Here is an 18,160-nt window from a genome sequence, read left to right as displayed (position 1 = left end):
TCAAAACAATAAAGAGACATAAAACGTTGACAAGACATTCGGAAGAGATCAATTGTCACGCACATCAGTGAAATGTCAAACGTCAACAGAAAAAAGCGCGACGCAATGGACATACTGCGGGTGCCCGGCACAAAGTGGTGCGGGAAAGGTTTTTCGGCAACGCATTATTCGCAATTGGGAGGGTACACGCGCACAGACAGATGTTGTAGGATCCATGATTTGAGGTGTCCATTCTGGATTGGGGGGATGGAGAAAAAATATGGCCTTTACAATTGGAGAGTCAACACGTTGATGCATTGCCGGTGCGATGAAAGGTTTGTCCATACTTTATTTATAACATATAATCTGTGCTAGAATATTTTGTGTGGTTTGCACCTGCTTACATGTAACGCTGACATTGACACTCGAATGTTCTGACAAACTAATTTGTGATTATCTTTTTTCATCCCTGCCTTGTATGTTCTGTTTGTTGTTATATATGTACTTGTATGTTTATGGTTGTGCTTTCCCTGGTGTCCAGACAGATTAAGTGACTAATAAGAGTAAGAAATATAGAATATATATATATATATATATATGTAAGTGATGCATAATACTTTTAATTTAAAAAAATGTGTGCGTGTTCTGTACACACATAAGTAGGGAAACTTCTTTATGACCTTATGTTCTAAAAATGATCTACTATATGCAACTTTATAGGAATTGGTTAAAGTTTTACAAAAGGCTTTTATTATCATCGACATGAATACAAATAATACAATTATTTCATTTTACATTATTACTACTAAGATTATGTAGAGAACTTTATTACAAACAATTACCAAATAACGTACTAAATAGTTTATATTTATTTATTCACAATATATATGTCGCAGTTAAGTAGGTAAATCAGAGAGTGAATCGAATCTCTGGACAGTTAATTAAAAATCGATATTCAATCATGTCGCTAAGTTCTGTCAGACAAGTGATTGAACGAAACGTTTAACGAGTTTCCTAAACGTTCCTAGTCAACGAGACTAACCTAACCATTTACAATAAAACAAAACACGGAATGTCCAAGCTCTCAGTTCTTCACGGTCACACCGAAATAACAATAACAAATGAAATAATCATGGCGGAGTCTTGTTTTACATTGTTAATCAACTCGCTGGCTTTCGGTCAGACAGATAGTTCGCGACGTTGCTTTATATTGTTACGAGCTAAGGGATCGGATAGAAAATGCCGTAGATTTATTCAAGGGTTTATTTCTTGATAAATCAATGAGGAATTTATGGGCACAAATTAATTGCAGAGATTCACACACAAAAACACAGTCACTAATTACTTCACTTATGCACACTTCACACTGTACTTTATCACTTTATTCGCACTTTATCGCTTCGGTGTTTCTCTCTTGTTATCGCATTCAAAACTAAAGGTCGCGTTTCGGATCGCTTATATATCCCTGGGAATAATTCTAAACAATATTCGAGAACTTTCTAGGCGGGATAGCTCCTGAGTAGCGATTGCACAATTTTAGAACGTCCGTGCTCTTTGTCTCTTTCGCACATTGCTCCGTCCTTATCGTACGGCGTTCTAGAGTGCTCAGTCTAGCTTCGAGAAGGTTCCAATCTTCCCTCTCTCTCGCGGATTATTTCGTCCTTGTCTCACACCTAGAAAGTTCGGTCTAGAATATTCCTTCATCAAAGGGGTATAACTAGGCCTGAAAACGGGTCTCCTGAAAACTGCACCACTCTACCAAACATGTTCTGAAACCGACTGAAAAAAGGTTTCAGCTTCCTGAAAACTAGGGTAACATTATGGAAATTACAATTTTCTAATATGTGATTGACCCTCTCCTGAAACGGTCAGAAATCATATTACAGCCTGCTGAAAAGTTCTCTTACTAGTGGAAAAATCTAGAAACATTGCAGTCGACCCGTCTTCGTAACAATATAAATCAAAATGCTAGCGACTTGATTGAAAACCTTTAATTAACTGTCTAGAGATTCAATTAACTCTCTAATTTAACTACTTTACTGCGACACATACACTATCCTCACAGTACTATGCCAATGCGATAATGTCGAAAGAAAAAATAATTTCGTATATATTCGTAATGGACGTCATCCAAGCCATCTGCCTACTAGTTACTTGAGCCTAGATTTCACCTCGCTCCAAGACTTTCCATGCCTCATCAGCAACTGTAAGCCGGGGCTAATGATATTGAATATTATGACGTTTGTTTTTGGGAACCTTTGATATTTTTTTAAGTACTGGTCAAAACTTGAGAACGTTTTACGAAGGCGCTGGGCGCGTTGAGATCTTTTCTATACATTAAAGCTGAGTTGACTCGAACGCCTGTACGTAAATAATCCAGCACTACAACCCTATATGTCTTGGCCTCCAGATGTTGCGGTATTTTATTTCTGAGACAAGTAGGTGATATTTTGGTCGTTCCATTGAGCGTTGTGCGGAAGCTAGTTATTAAAAAGAGTGTTCAAGTTCTTTAAAGGCCGGCAACTCACCTCTGACATTGTGACTATTCATGGGCCGATCAGCATTCTGTCTGATAAGTCGTCGTCGTCGAGTCATGCCAGTTTCCTCACGATGTTTTCTTAGCATAGCAACACATAGTCAATTGTTAAACAGCCACAACCTTTTTAGGTCTGGGCCTCATATTACCGTATCTATATCATGATTATTTGTTAATCTAATGGGCAAGTAGGTGATCAGCCTTCTGTGCCTGACGCACGCCGACTTTTTAAGTCCAAGACAAGCCCTCGCGATGTTTTCCTTCACCGTTTCGAGCTAATGTTAAATGCGCATATAGAAGTTCATTGGTGCACAGCCGGGGATCGAACCTACGACAAAGCCACTAGGCCAATCCCGCTCGAAATGAGATTACAATATTACGATGCCAAACATTTAGTGGTTGCAAATGTTAGACATCTTCCAGCTTATATAGGATACTGTTTTGAAGAAGACGTATATTTGCACACTGGTATATGATTATCAAGTTTTGTGTCAATCTCTAATCGCTCCCAAACTACCCAAATTTCCCCCGGGACCCTAGTCCCGCTTAGTTGTTTTTTCATATGTACATAATTTTATCTTAGGTTTAGGTTTAGGTAGGTGGACTCAATTTCCGCACTTAGACACGTAGTCGGTCCGTTGTGCGTAGAAGCCCTGGCTAATTTAGCCAGCCCAACTCCTTCCAGAAGCACAGAAGTCTCCCGGGCACTTCACAGGCTTCGCGGAGCGACCTCACTGTTCCGAGGATTTTTGTACGTTGATTAGCCACAGCCTCGCATTCCAGGACTACGTGGGTGACTGATTCCTCTGCGCTGAAACAGCCTCTGCACAAGGGGCTGTCTGTTGCGCCTAGGACGAAAAGATGTTTGTTAAGGAGACAATGGCCCGTGATTGTCCCTATGATTGTTTTGAGATTGGTTCTGTTCAGGTTTAGAAGTCGCTTAGTAAGTTGCGGGTTCACAGCCGGCAGAGCCATTTTGGACTGTTTGCAATCTACACTTCGCGACCATCGTTGATTCTGGAGTACAGTGGATCTCTGGCGAATCCAGGTTCGAACTAGCGAGAAGGGCAAGGGGAGGAGCGGATGCGGGCCAGCAGGTATCATACCAGAGCCTCTTCTCGCAAGCTCGTCGGCTGCATCGTTGCCGAGAGAGCCACTGTGTCCCTTAATCCACTGTAAGGTAACTCTATTTGTTAGAGCTATTGCCTCCAGTGCTTCGTGACACTCCAGTATTAGTTTGCTGTTTGTGTTTTCGTTACCGAGCGCCATCAGCACGGATGCACTGTCCGATATGAGCTTAATGTAAAAGTCGTTGACTCCCATCCGCTGTACGGCTCTGGCTGCTTCGGTTAGAGCGACACATTCACATTGGAAGATTGTGCTTTGTGTGCCCAGAGGTAGGTGTATGTTGATGTTGAGATCAAAGGAGAAAATACCAGCGCCTGAGCCACACCCTGTTTTTGAGCCATCAGTGTATATACGTAGCTCATTCAGGGGCGACTGATCTTGCTCCTCTTCTCTCAGTTGTATAAGATATTTCTTGTTGAATATTAATTGATTAGTGATTCTGTCACATGGCGCAGCTATAAGAGGTTGGTACTCTATTGCCCTGTTGAGAATCACTGTGTGTGAACTGTAGTGGTTTTTTCCCCATAGGTCCAATACCATAAGCCTGATGGCCGCAAGTGCCGCCTCCTGCTGTATGTGTAGGTCTAGAGGTAAGATTTGCAGGGCTATCTCCATTGCTGCGGTCGGAGTTGTTCTCATACAACCGCTAGCAGCGGACAAGGCAAGCCTTTGGAAGCGTCCCAGTTTCGTGATCGCCATTTGAAGTTCAGATCTTGGCCACCAAACCAGGGCTCCATAGGCCAGCATTGGCCTGATTATGGCAGTGTATAGCCATAATGTTTTTAGGCGATAAGCCCCATTTCACGCCTAGCATCTTTTTGCATTGATAGAAGGCGATCGTTGCTTTGCTCAGTTTGTGTTCTAGGTGTTTGTTCCAGAGCAGTTTACTGTCCAGAATCACACCCAAGTACTTTATTTCATTTTTGAGTTTGAGTTGTGTGTTGAAGAGTTTTGGAAGCCTGTGTGGTCCCAGAACCCTCCGGTTTGTAAAGAGTATTAGCTCTGTTTTTGATGGGTTGACAGATAGCTCGTGCTTGTTGCACCATCTCTCAATTACTTTGAAAGCCCTTCCCATGAGATCGCATAGGGTACTTTCAAAGCTTCCCGATATCAAGATAGCTATGTCGTCCGCATAACCCACTGTGTAGAGGTTGCCAGCGTTGAGTTCTGTGATGAGCTCGTTAACTACGAGGTTCCACAGTAGCGGCGATAAGACACCACCTTGCGGGCAGCCTCTGCTGACAATGCCCCGTGTCGTGGAATTAACAGTGAACTGTATAGCTCGTTGTTTTAGCATGTTGTTTATCCACCCTATCAGGGTTGATGATACTCCACATGTAACGAGTGCTCTGGTAATGCTCGTGAAGTTTGTTTTGTCAAAAGCGCCTTCGATGTCAATAAATGCACCAAGGGTTGACTGTTTTAACTTCAGGGAGTCGCCAATGCGAGACACAACGTTGTGGAGTGAGGAATCCGTTGACTTGCCTGGGCTGTAGGCATGCTGATTTGGGTGCAGGAATTTGGATAGCGATACCTGGCTACGTATTTCCAGATCTCCAAGCCTCTCCATTGTTTTTAACAGGAAAGATGTGAGGCTTATGGGTCTGAAGGATTTTGCCTGGGTATAGTCCTCTCTGCCTGGTTTTGGGATGAATATTATTTTCACTTCCCTCCATTTCAAGGGTATGTAGCGGTGGGCTATACATGCTCGGAAGATTGAGACAAGATAGTCCACCAAAAGGTTTCCACTCCATCTTAGTAGGCCTGGGAAGATGCCATCCAGGCCAGCCGCTTTGAATGGTAGGAAGGAGTTGATTGCCCATGTTACTTTTTCATATGTGATTATTTTGTGAGCTACATTCCAGTCTGAGTCGGTGGTGGCACTTTCTGAGTAGGGTTGCCATGCTTGGTCGTTGGCAATTATGCAGCCTGGAAAGTGTGTTTCCATCAGTAGTTCACATGTTTCTGCATCGGTTTTTGTAAATGATTTATCAGGTTTTTTAAGACAACCAATTGAGTGATAAGGCTTATAATTTTATCTATTTCAAGTACTAATTTATGTTACTGTACTATATACACTACTGTACTATGTATATGTACTATAACAGGCTTGTATTTATTGTGTAAAATCACCGGATATTGCTGTATAAAGCATAATGTCACAGACCAGTTTATATAATTGGCTAGAGACTACTAAAGACAATTGTGAGGCATACATTAGAAGTGTGTTTTATTTTCCAATTATTAAATTCAATAATTATAAATCAACTATTTCGATACAAAACATAAATGCAAATATTAATATAGCATTCATGCATACGTATTCATAATACAATATTAGAAACCCTAACACAAATACAGACAATTCCGAAATTATTATTCGTCATCAGTGATCACAATGTCCCTGATTTGTCAGATTTTAGAAGTGAAACTTCTTTAGATCTAAATTCTAGATTTGCAGCGTTTTTGTCGAAGTAAAGGGAGAGAGCGATTGAGAGAGAGTGAGAAAGGGAGATCGAGAAAAAATACACGCTGTTGGTTGATGTATTCGTTCAGTAGTTACATATTAGAACTTTAGATGGCAATTCTGTCAAGTGCAGTAAACGCAGATTTTTATATATTATAACTAGCTGCCCCCGCGAACTTCGTTTCTCCTTAATGTGGTTTTAGTTAGCCTTAATACCGTGACACGAAAGAATAATTTCACTGTATTATCGTCACTATAATTTGAATTAATTTACACTTCGGTCTAAGTAACACGTGGTTGGCTATGCTAACACCAACAATTAAAAAAGTAGAAATAATTTAATTTCACGGTATTTCGTTACTACAAAATACATTTAATTTATACTTTAGCCTCAATAACACGTGGTAATCATGATATTGAATTGTAGCTTATATGACACGTTTGTCGGTTTACCATAGCAGTGCCATCTATTGATTACTTACTCAATACAGTCGAAAAGTATCGACATCTGTTAGTATCTTTTGGAGTTAACAGATAATTGTGACTGTCAATTAATTATAGATAAAATTGCGGCTATAATTAAAGATCTAAGCTATCCCTTAAGTTGGACCAGACTGCTCACGGTGTGCCAATTTAATTTATAATCGGTTAAGTAGTTTAGGAGTCCATCGCGGACAAACATCGTGAAAAGAAATTTATATATATTAAGATTAGTATACGTATACAGCGTGTAAACAGTGTGAATATAGATATACAAATACATGGAGTGATCATATACTGGTACATTATCATCTTTTGGGGCTTTTACCTTCGTAATAATTAATTTACCAAGAAGTTTACACGTACTTTTTTTCTAAAATCTTACCAACGCTCGGCACACTAACACATTGGTACAATAATTGAATCTTTTTTTTAATGTACCATGCATATTGGCAAACATAACATACACTAAGACATTATAAAAAGTATAATCGACTTCAATGTGTGAGGGAAGGAACTGTAGCTATCCAGATCAAACTCCTTTATCAGAATATCAGTGGGTTTTGGCCAAAACGCGATCAGCTCGAGAACTCAAGGCAGCAAGATCTTTACATGACAATAAGATAGGGATTTAACGAGAATTCATTAAGACATAACGACATATAAAAAAACTGTACAAAAAATTTTAGTCCCCAAAACGTATATTAATAGAATCATTACAGAGGTTTGGGTTAGATAAATGTTTTATATTGCATATAAAATGGATAGAAACAGGAACGCTGTGGAAGTGTCGTATTAGGACAGAGACTGCGTGGACCTGATGTTATTCGGAATGGGTTTATTAACGACCATAGTAAGTTAATATTTAACCCAAACTTTTAACTGGTTTTAAAAGTCTGCTGTATCGTCATCGGACGTTGGGGCAGAATACCAAATTCCACCTGTATCTAGACGTCCAATCCAAGACCGAGCGTTTTTCGAGGCTATTTTTGGCGTGCACCACCGCTATGTGAAACCAGCCTAATGAAGTATTTCCGAACCAATTCGACTTAAGGTCCTCCAAGAATAGAGCGTACCAATTCTTAAAAGGCCGGCAACGCACTCGCGAGCCCTCTGGCATTGAGTGTCCAGGGTCCTTCAAGAATAGATCGTACCAATTCTTAAAAGGCCGGCAACGTACTCGCGAGCCCTCTGGCATTGAGTGTCCGGGGTCCTTCAAGAATAGATTGTACCAATTCTTAAAAGGTCGGCAACGCACTCGCGAGCCCTCTGGCATTGAGTGTCCGGGGTCCTTCAAGAATAGATTGTACCAATTCTTAAAAGGCCGGCAACGCACTCGCGAGCCCTCTGGTATTGAGTGTCCGGGGTCCTTCAAGAATATATCGTACCAATTCTTAAAAGGCCGGCAACGCACTCGCGAGCCCTCTGGCATTAAGTGTCCAGGGTCCTTTAAGAATATATCGTACTAATTCTTAAAAGGCCGGCAACGCACTCGCGAGCCCTTCGGCATTGAGTGTCCATGGGCGGTATCACTTAACATCAGGTGAACCTGCTGCCCGTTTATCCCATGTTTTATAAAAAAAAACTCAATCTTATTAGGACAGGTCCTGATCAACTAATGTGTAATTTTTGTGTTTTCTTCTCTTTTGTATTGCATCGCTATTAATGAATATGTAAGATTCTATTTTTATTATGGATTTACATTTTTTTTTAGTCTTTCTCTTACTAGGGTTGCCTGGAAGAGATTATATAGTTGCCACTTATAAGCGATAAGGCCTCCTGATGCATCCCTTGTCATTTTTATGTATTCTGTTATGTGTTCTTTTATTTTTATTGCAACGAAGTACGAATAAATAAATAAGTCTTTTACGGACCGCTACACAAGACATTTTCTTTGCCTAACGAATTCTGGGGTCGAAACCCTGTATTATCTGGGAGCTACAACCTCTAATATATATAGTATATAGTACTATCCTTCCTTAAATGAAAGAGATTTATATCGTTTCAATGCCTCCACAGCTTCCTAGTCCCAAATGACAATTATAAAAAGGTCCATGTTATCTAGCATTCCTTCTAATTGGAGGTCATAAATTCACTGCACACGCAGTTGATTGACTATTATTTTTTTATTGCTTTTCTTAATGCTGTTTTGTGACCGTATCGAAATAGTTTACGATCAAACAGTCCAGTTTTAATATGAATCACAATTGAAGGAATTGTAGTTGCCCGAAGCTTTGTCAGTCATTGAGGCAGGCTGGTAGAAGTAGATTGGAAAACATCGACGTGTATGATAAACTGATAATAATAATAATAGCCGTCATTGTTGTGTAATGCTTATCCTAGTTAATTTTTTTTAAAGAATTGTTAACTTTAGGATCCCTACAAATGCGTGTACTACACACACGTAAGAAGTGAAACTTCTTTATGACCTTATTTTTCGTAAAATGATTGACTATATGCAACTTTACAGAAATTGGTTAAAGTTAAATTAGATAAAGTTTAACAAAAGGCTTTTATTATCACAGACATGAATACAAATGATACAATTATTTCATTTTATCTTATCACTACTAAGATTATTACAGAATTTCATTAATTGTAATAGAATTACTATCATTGTTATCGTTATTATATATTATTGTTGTTAATGGCTTCGAATCTCTTCGAATGAACCGTGGGACAAGAAAAAGATGGCACGTAAAAAATGTGATGCATAACTTTTATCCAACGCCCACGATATATAAGCTTTTGAGAGCTTTGCTTAATTTGCTGACGAGAGGAAGAGAGAAAATGCAGTAAATCTGCTTACACGACCCCAAAACGAATTGTTGACCTTCAGATTTGAAGACGACGCAACAATCAAAGACACGCCAACTATTTTTAGTCAAATGTATAAAAAACAAAAGCGTTGCGTTACGTTTTCTTCGAAGGCTTTAGATGTTTTTTATTTGTATTAAAACAAAAGCCATCAGCACTGTCATGCAAAAGGAATTAGCTCCATTACGATCGCTTTACTCGACTTCATGTCCTGCAATAATGAGATGGGACGTCCACAGTGAGTCTCCATCGCGACCCATATAGAATCCCGTATATTACCTCGTTAAACTTTTCTCCGGCTCCTATAGACTGAAGTGTTTCAGTTTCATTTTTAAGATCTTTATATTTCGTGATTTATAGACCAAAGAGAAGTAGGATAGCAGTCACAATTATATAACACGATTAAGCTATTGGAATATGCTCAGTGTTAGATATTATATGTATGTATATTAACGGATTGGCGAAAAGACTTTGTACTGTAGCTTACGTGGTTAAAAAGATTCGCTCATTAACTGATGTCGATACAGCTAGACTTGTGTATTTTAGTTACTTTCACAGCTTAATGACTTATTATGGGGTCATGCTGCTCCTGAAACTATTTTCATCCTGCAGGGCTAGTCGTGTTTGTAAGAGATAAATGTAGGATATTAATATATAATAATATACATACAATCGCAATTTTAGATAATATTGCGATAAATAGCTAAAAGTTAATTCCGCATACCTCGTGGGCGTAAATCCTTTACAACAAGGATATGATATACCGTATCAGTTTCTTCGCTGCATCCCGTTCTTCTGAATTGTTAGCGGTAGTTGATTTAGTTCTTAGGGTAGGAAATTAAACACTTCAATGATGACTTAATTCACTATAATTTACTTCACTGATTTTACGTGAACTGTATAACTTCAAACTTGTACAAAGAAAAGGCCCGTGCGCATGTGTCACAACCTCTTTTATAATCACAACTCCCTCCTCCGACTCGACCATCCCACTTCGGGAAAATGGTCGAGTCAATTCGTAACAACTCGTAAACAACCGAACGAATCAAATGAATAACTATTGCACATGCGCACTTGTAGCAAGATTCTTAAGAATATGTTTCATAAAAATGTTTAGAATTTAATTAAATTAATATTAGAAGCTAACAGTCTTCCTCTATTATGCGTCGCACAGCACTGATGTTATCTTCAGTAGTAGCTCCGTCTCTCACGCGGATCATCGTTGAGATTGTTGCGTCCACGCTTAAAGTCTCTTGACTGTTTATTACCTTGTGGAATGTTTATTACCTTTTCAGAATCCCTATTAAACCGCCAAAACTTGTAATACAGGGTCACTTTTTGGTAGAGTATTTTTTTCTCACAGTGGGGTCCGAAGTAAATAGGAAGTTGTGGTTTGAGTTTATTTTTTTTCGTAAAACTTAATATAATCTTCAATATACCCAATAAACAACCATAAATAGCATGTCTAACGCAAGGTCTCATCAGTACCAATCCAGTGGATAGTATATAAAAGATACAGGGTGTAGATTTTTTTCGAATTTTAATAAAAATTAGTAAAAAAAGTCAACTTTCTTATAGAAATGCAAAATAAATTATAACTGTGCAAGGGTTGAGTTTAGGGACCTTCCGTAGAACAATTTTTTGCTGCTGATGACCTCATCTACTAGGGGTAAGTAGTTGCGTTTGAGCCACGACTTTTTGGCCACTCTGTATATATTGCATCTTTGGCTATACTCTGGTATAATTGTTTCTTATTATACATAATTTATGTTTCTGTAAGATTACGAAAAAAACAATCTTCTGTTATATGTTTCTTTTCTGACTAGACAGTTTTTAATTAAATTTCTGTCAAGTAAATTCGATTGGTTTAGATTTATTGGAGATTTTTTACGTCATGTGTACTGGGTGTTAACGTAATAAATACAATAAATTTAATCAAATAAAAGAAACAAAATTAAAAACATAGCTATCATGTAACGTCCAACCAATCACTCAAAACATTAAGGGACAGTGTTGCCAACCAACAAAAAGAAATTTCCGCCCGGATAAACAAGAAAATAGTTATAGATAAACGACAAAGAACCAGCGCCCTTCTGACGTTCATAATTTATGTATTGTCAGCCGATATTTAACGCATTATTCACAGATTATAAATCCCACGAAGCGTGGCGATAAGGGCAAAATGGCGTCTTGACAGCAACGTCGATACTTTTACGCGGGAAATGTCATTTTCGCTATTGAAATGTTTTAATTTGTTTTGTTTTCAATTGACAATGGATTTATCTTTACTTTATTTATATTATATAAATTAATCAGTAGCGCTACATGTTTTTTAGGTATGGGCCTCAGATTTCGATGATCTGCTTCATGATATGTCAGTCCAATAGTCAAGTACGTAATCAGCCTCCTGATACACGCCGTCGAGCTGGTTTCCGCGCAATGTTTTCCTTCATCATCCGAGCTAATGTTAAATGGCTTGCCTTAGACCCAAAAAGTCGACAGCGTGCGTCAGACACAGAAGGCTGATCACCTGTTTGCCAATTAAACTAACAAATAATCATTTTACAGATATAGAAATCTAAGGCCTGGTAAAAAGGTTGTAGTTGTAGCGCTGTTGATTAATTTATTTTATTTTTATTAACAAATTCTATAATTTTATTTTGTATAAAAAAAACAAACGAGACGGTGTCGTACAAAATGGCGTCTTCATTATCAATCTTTCTCCCCTATTTGATGCGTTGAGATGAGAACACCTGTTTAGTGTATAGTCTATAGTTTCCAGGCCATTACCCGCCCATTGAGCCGCGCGGTTTGAAAATCGAACATTTACCGCAAATGTCAAGATGTCGCGTCAACTGTCAAGTATATTACGAGCGTTGTCTACGGTTTTCTGTTGTCTTTTACTGTAAAATAACGAGCGAGCGAGCATAGTTAGCAGTATTGGACTCTCCTCCGACTCTCATCCCTAAAGTTCGATTCCCGGCTGTGCACCAATGGACTTTCTATGTGCGGGTACGATGAAAGAAATATCGTGAGGAAGGCTTGCCTAAGGCTCAAAATATCGGTGTGTCGCAGGAGGCTGATCATCTACTTGCCTGTTAGATTTACAAATGAAACAGATACAGAAATTTGAGGCCAACACCTAAATACACTGTATTGGTATTGTCTTTTATTAACATAACTTTTACATATTTAATTATCGTACAGTTCTGATTATCTTAAAATATATTAATAGGTAACAAAACTTATCAGAACAGATATCTGTTGTTCCTAAGTTTGTGTCACATTTTATTACGCCCAGAACTGTATTTTCTAGACACGTATACATTATTTTATTAAGACATTTTAATGAATTATTAATTTAGTTCTAATTATTTGCCTTGTAATGGTTAAATTTTATTAACTGGCAATACTAATCTCCATGACAGCGACGCTCTTACCGGAAAAGAACAATATGTGGCACTGTAGCGCAATAGATAAGGTTTTTAAAGTATTTTTAAACGCTTTCACAAATTTAATTTGGTATTTAACATAAATAATGCATTCATTTAAAACAAAAGAAAAGCTAAAATCGAAATTTAAATTTAGAACAGAATCATTTATGACAAACCATAAAACCTTTTTAGATAAAAAAAACTTTTTCATTCGCCATTTACATCTCTTTTGAACTATTCACGTGAACTACAATATGACCCAATTAAAACATTTCTATGGAAGTTTTTCAATGCTCTAAAGTCACGCGAGAACCTACTTTAAGCTGAACGGGCATAAACAAAACCTCCAAAAAGGTTATACGAACGCTGACCATTGAGTTAACGAGGGAAAAAAAACAATTCGAATTTCGAAGTTGGATTTTTCGCTAATTCTTTTTTGGGCGGGAATAATCCTTCTTTTGTTCTTAAGATTGCCCGCATCGGTGTTTGGCACTTGTACAGTAACTAAGCCACTTATGGTCGGCTTTCGAGTAGTGATGTGAGACAATGTCGATGTTTTACCAGTTTACCGATATTTTTGGTCTAATGTCATTTAAATTCACGTATATAACAGAATAAATAATGGGCGTAGTGGCTTCAGCGTTCGACTCTCTATCTTGAGGTTCAATCTCCTTGCCACTAATGGACTTTCTATATGCGCATTTGCGCTTCGCTCGAACATTGAAAAGAAAAGTTAACGGCGTGTGTCAGGCACAGAAGGCTGATCATCTACATGCCAATTAGATTGACATATCAAGAAACTGATACAGAAATCTGATACCCAGATCTAAAAAGGTTGTAGCGCCACTGATTGATTTATCCATAATAAAGCATTGTTAAGCAAAAAATTACAAGAAAAAGCTAAATATGGAAGTGTAATATTATTTTGTATATTACAAAAATAAATCAATGTATGTGTATATAACTAATGTATTTTAGAAGAGATTGTTCTGTAAAAATATAGCGTATTTTAATTAATAAATAATATTATATGTTATAATTAATCGTTTTAAAAATATTTCGTGATAAGGTAGGAGAAAATATTAAATATATAGTTAGACATTTATAATAAAAAAAAACTGAAATACCTGACATTGCTGTATTACCTATACCTAAAGCATAGACATTTTTGATTCACACCTTGGGTTATATTATCGAAGTTTTCAAACTTACCCTAACTTTTTGAAAATTTTCTACAGCCTATGTTCTTCAGGCATAATGTAGGATTCTGATGGCGAAACAATTTTTTAAATCGGTGCCGTGTTTGAAAGTTATTCAATGCAAACAAATATTTCTCTATTATAAAATTTAATAGATTTTATAAAAAAGAAAAGGCCGGCAACGCACTTGCTAGCCTTCTGGCAATGTGAGTGTCCATGGGCGGCGGTATCACTTAACATCAGTGAGGCTCCTGCCCGTTTGCTCTTATTCTATAAACAATTGTTAGTTTTAAATTTGTAAATAATACTTATACGATAAACGATCCGGCAAAATATTGGGTCGACGAGAAAAGAGCGTACCGATTTTTAAAAAACCGGCAACGCACTTGTTACCCCGTATACAGGTATAACCAAACACAAATATTAGTGGTAATAGTATACTATTATAAAACTCATTTGTAAAATGTAAATCCATAACCATAATGAGTTTTTAATATATCGATAAAAACATCACTAGCCTTGACCGGACCTTTGACAAATGAAGTAAAAGAATGCGACCCTGACGGAATGGACATAGTGTAACTACGGAGTATATTAATCAATATTATATTAAAAATAATAAAAAGTCAAACAATAAAACAAATAATCTTTAACCCAATTTTAATATGTCTGACAATCTGTCAATTCTCATTGATTTTATTACTACGATGACGTCATACCCTAAAACGCGCTATCGAAGTATTTCCAACTAAGCATATATACCTACAATTTCTCGCTTTAGGCGCCGTATACGCTCTTTCAGTGAGTTTCCGTCATATCCCAGGTGATGTATGAGACCTGTTCTGCTAGTCGTGGTAGACCCACTTCAGTCAGAGCTACGCTAATACGTTGAGCTGCCAATGGTCCTTCAGGCCATCAGCGATATTTGATTCGGTGGTTAGACAGTTCGCGGATACTCCCTGTTGGTATATATAAATGTTTGTGTAAAGAAAATAGCGGGAATAAGTAACCAGAATATAAGACAGACAGAAACATAATTTAATATGACAGTGACTTTGACATAACTTAAATATACCAATATACCTCCCGCCTTCTCCGTTTAAAAAAAAAACAAAAACCACTGACAATATAAAAGATATAATATAATATAATACAATCTGCAACTACGGGGCCAAGTTTGCCTGGGACTTTGCTTCCACTTTCCATGCGGTTTCCAATCCAGCCCCTACTTGGGATTGGGATCCCTACGGAGTGAAGACCATACACCACCCATTTCCATTTCTGTCGCTTTATAAAATATCATGACAATGAATATAATATATTAAAGAAAACACTTTTTAACGGATTGAAGCTATGTATGAACTACATAATTTTATTTTTCCGACGTTTAGCGTGCTTTACACCGTGCACACGGTGACTGAAAGGTGTTGAATGTCAATCACAGCTGCAGAGACAGTTGTGTTATCTGTATTTATTGCCCCGAAGTTGGTATCTACTTAAAGATGACGGGTTTTTGCAGAAATGACTCACGGTGTCCTTTATTTTCGCGGTTTGTTTGTCTTGCGATGTTAAAAATTCTATAATATATTAATTTCTGTGTAAAGTTTATAAAATTATAGTCTATGAAATCGCTCTATACCCTATTACTCTGTGCCAATGCATACAAAAGCCATAAACGCGGTCGTTAAGTGCGAAATAAGTAAGCTTTGTCAGCTCAACGTAATCCGACCGCCGCCTCCCTCACAGTTCCTTACACATTGATTCTTTGAAAGTTATTTACACATGTTTGACGTTTTGATACATAACATTCAAGGCACGTAGGTGCTGGAATCCAGGACTCCGAACCAAAGACGAAATTGAAAACATTAAGGATTTGATAGTTACATGCCTCTCGCCTAAGCAGCGTTTGCTTTGTCTAGCGTAAGATTCTCAATCCTGAGGTCTTCGATCCTCAGCTCAGCTGGACACATACCAATGGAGTTTCTATGTGCACATTCGCTCGTACGAAAGAAACATCGGGCTCGAAGAACAGATACAGAAATCTGAGGCCTAGACCTAAAAAGGTATAATCGTCACTGATTTTTTTAGTTACATGCCTTAAATTGGGATTAATTCTTGAAACTCCTATTCGTAAAACTGATTTCTATCACTCCTCCTTCACTGTGCAAAGTATACTTTGGAATTCCTTACCAATTGATATCAGACGAGCTCAGTCTTTAAATTTATTTAAAAATCTTCTTTTTGCTCATTTTTATTATGCCTCGTAATTAGCTACTACTTATATGTATTAATTGTGAGTCAATTAACGTTTGGCATAGCTTTTACATGTCTGTTTACACATGTTATTATTTATATTTTTTCTTTGGATTTAATTTTAGTTATAGTTGCATGTTATTTCGAGTTTTGTTTTTTGTTTATTATGCACTTCATGTACTTTACCCTCTGTAATTGTTTATTTTTTTTTGAGTCTCCCATATTAGGGTTGCCTGGATGAAATCGCTTGTTAGCGATAAGGCCAAATATAATTATGTATATTATGGTAACAAAGTACAAAACAAATAAATTTAAAATAAAACGCAAAATTGTGTCAATCCCTATTGTGTTTAATAATACAAACAGACCACATACAAAAAAAAATATAATTCACTATAGTAATCCAATTATCCCCCCAAGTCTAAAATCAAACAATAAACGCCGATCAAAATCACCGAATTGACAATTGACCGTTTTATTTTCGTTCGGAAATCGCGCGGGATAAATGGCGCGAAAACCGCCATTGACGTAATGGCGAGCTGTCAAATGCACCGCTTCGGCTCGTTGGAGGGTGCTCGTGTACGGTGCATCGAGATTTATAACTATTCAATAAGTTGTAGAAATTGCAGTATTTTTGGTGAGATTGGTGTGTCTGTGGTTATTGAGAAGTGTCTATGGAACCAATGGAGCGGGTTTTTAATGGTTTCGATGTCATCTAGGTTTTATTATATTAATTGGGCTATTTTCTTTCTATTGCAATAAAGTTCACAAAAATATTGCGACATTACATAAATTACAATCAAGCCTATACAATAATTATGGCTAATAAGTAATATTATGTTCACTTAATTTTTTACAAATACTAATGAATTAACAGTTTTAGTGTTCTGTAATGTTTTGACACTATGTTCGTGTGTCCGAGAATTGGGCTAATAAATAGATAATTATAAAGATAGAGAACACTATGAATAAGTTTTTCCATCGGGTAGCATAGTAAATGTTCCATATGTAGCAACTAAAACCGTAGGCTAAGTGAAAATATCTATAAACAACCTTCGTTTGGGCAGATAGTTAATTCCTATTAAGTTTATTTAACAATATATACGTACTGATGTGATTTATTTTGCTTTTGAAGTGAAACTTCTTTAGGATTTAGGGTTAAACTTTTACAGAAACGTCAAGAAGATGTGCAGCGTTTTTGTCGAAGAAAAGGAAGGGAGCGATTGAGAGAGAGTGAGAAAGGGAGATCGAGAGAAATACACTCTATTGGTTGATGTATTCGTTTAGTAGTTACATATTAGAACTTTAGATGGCAATTCTGACGTCTTGTGCTGTAAATGCAGATTTTATATTTATGTATGTCATCATTAGCACGTATACAGTGTGTAAACAGTGTGAATATAGATATACAAATACACGGAGTGATCATATACTGGTACATGACCATCTTTTGGGGCTTTTACCTTCGTAATAATTAATTTACAAAGAAGCTTCACTTCTGACATGTGTACTTTGTACGCAAGTACTTAATTATATCATAAATACATTAAGTACACAAGGAATGAGAGGTCCATGGAAGGGCTTTGCTTGGATATCTAAAAAGCAAATGCATTCGTTTTATTATTATTTATTTATTAATTATATGGTAATGTCTATTAATTAATCCAAACAACAATTGGTTCTAAAAAAAATTGTTAGATTTTTTTCTACTTTGTATATAATTTAAAAACCTCGTCCAAATTTTTCCATACCTCTTTGTGTCTAGCAACATTCATCCAGTTTTCACCCGCTAGTTGTATAACGTCTTCAGTCCATCTTTCGTTTTCTCTTCCAATACATCTCTTTCCAGTAGGTCCTCGTTTTTGTA

The 18,160-nt window shown here is 37.2% G+C and overlaps 1 protein-coding gene across 5 annotated transcripts in view; it reads left to right on the top strand.

Moving 5' to 3' along the window:
* The window catches only part of LOC123718062, a 69,683-nt gene that overhangs the window by 45,122 nt on the left and 6,401 nt on the right, over positions 1-18,160 (top strand). For 3 of the 5 annotated variants that reach the window (XM_045674441.1, XM_045674439.1, XM_045674440.1), the window contains one exon: positions 90-314. The exons of the other annotated variants lie outside the window; for them this stretch is intronic. In XM_045674441.1, the coding sequence (XP_045530397.1) occupies positions 90-314 (225 nt within the window). The remainder of the gene's footprint in view (positions 1-89; positions 315-18,160) is intronic. 5 annotated transcript variants of the gene reach the window in all.

This window comes from Pieris brassicae, chromosome 14 (assembly GCF_905147105.1).
Source record: "Pieris brassicae chromosome 14, ilPieBrab1.1, whole genome shotgun sequence".
NCBI lineage: Eukaryota > Metazoa > Arthropoda > Insecta > Lepidoptera > Pieridae > Pieris > Pieris brassicae.
This window is presented reverse-complemented; position numbering and strand designations above follow the sequence as displayed.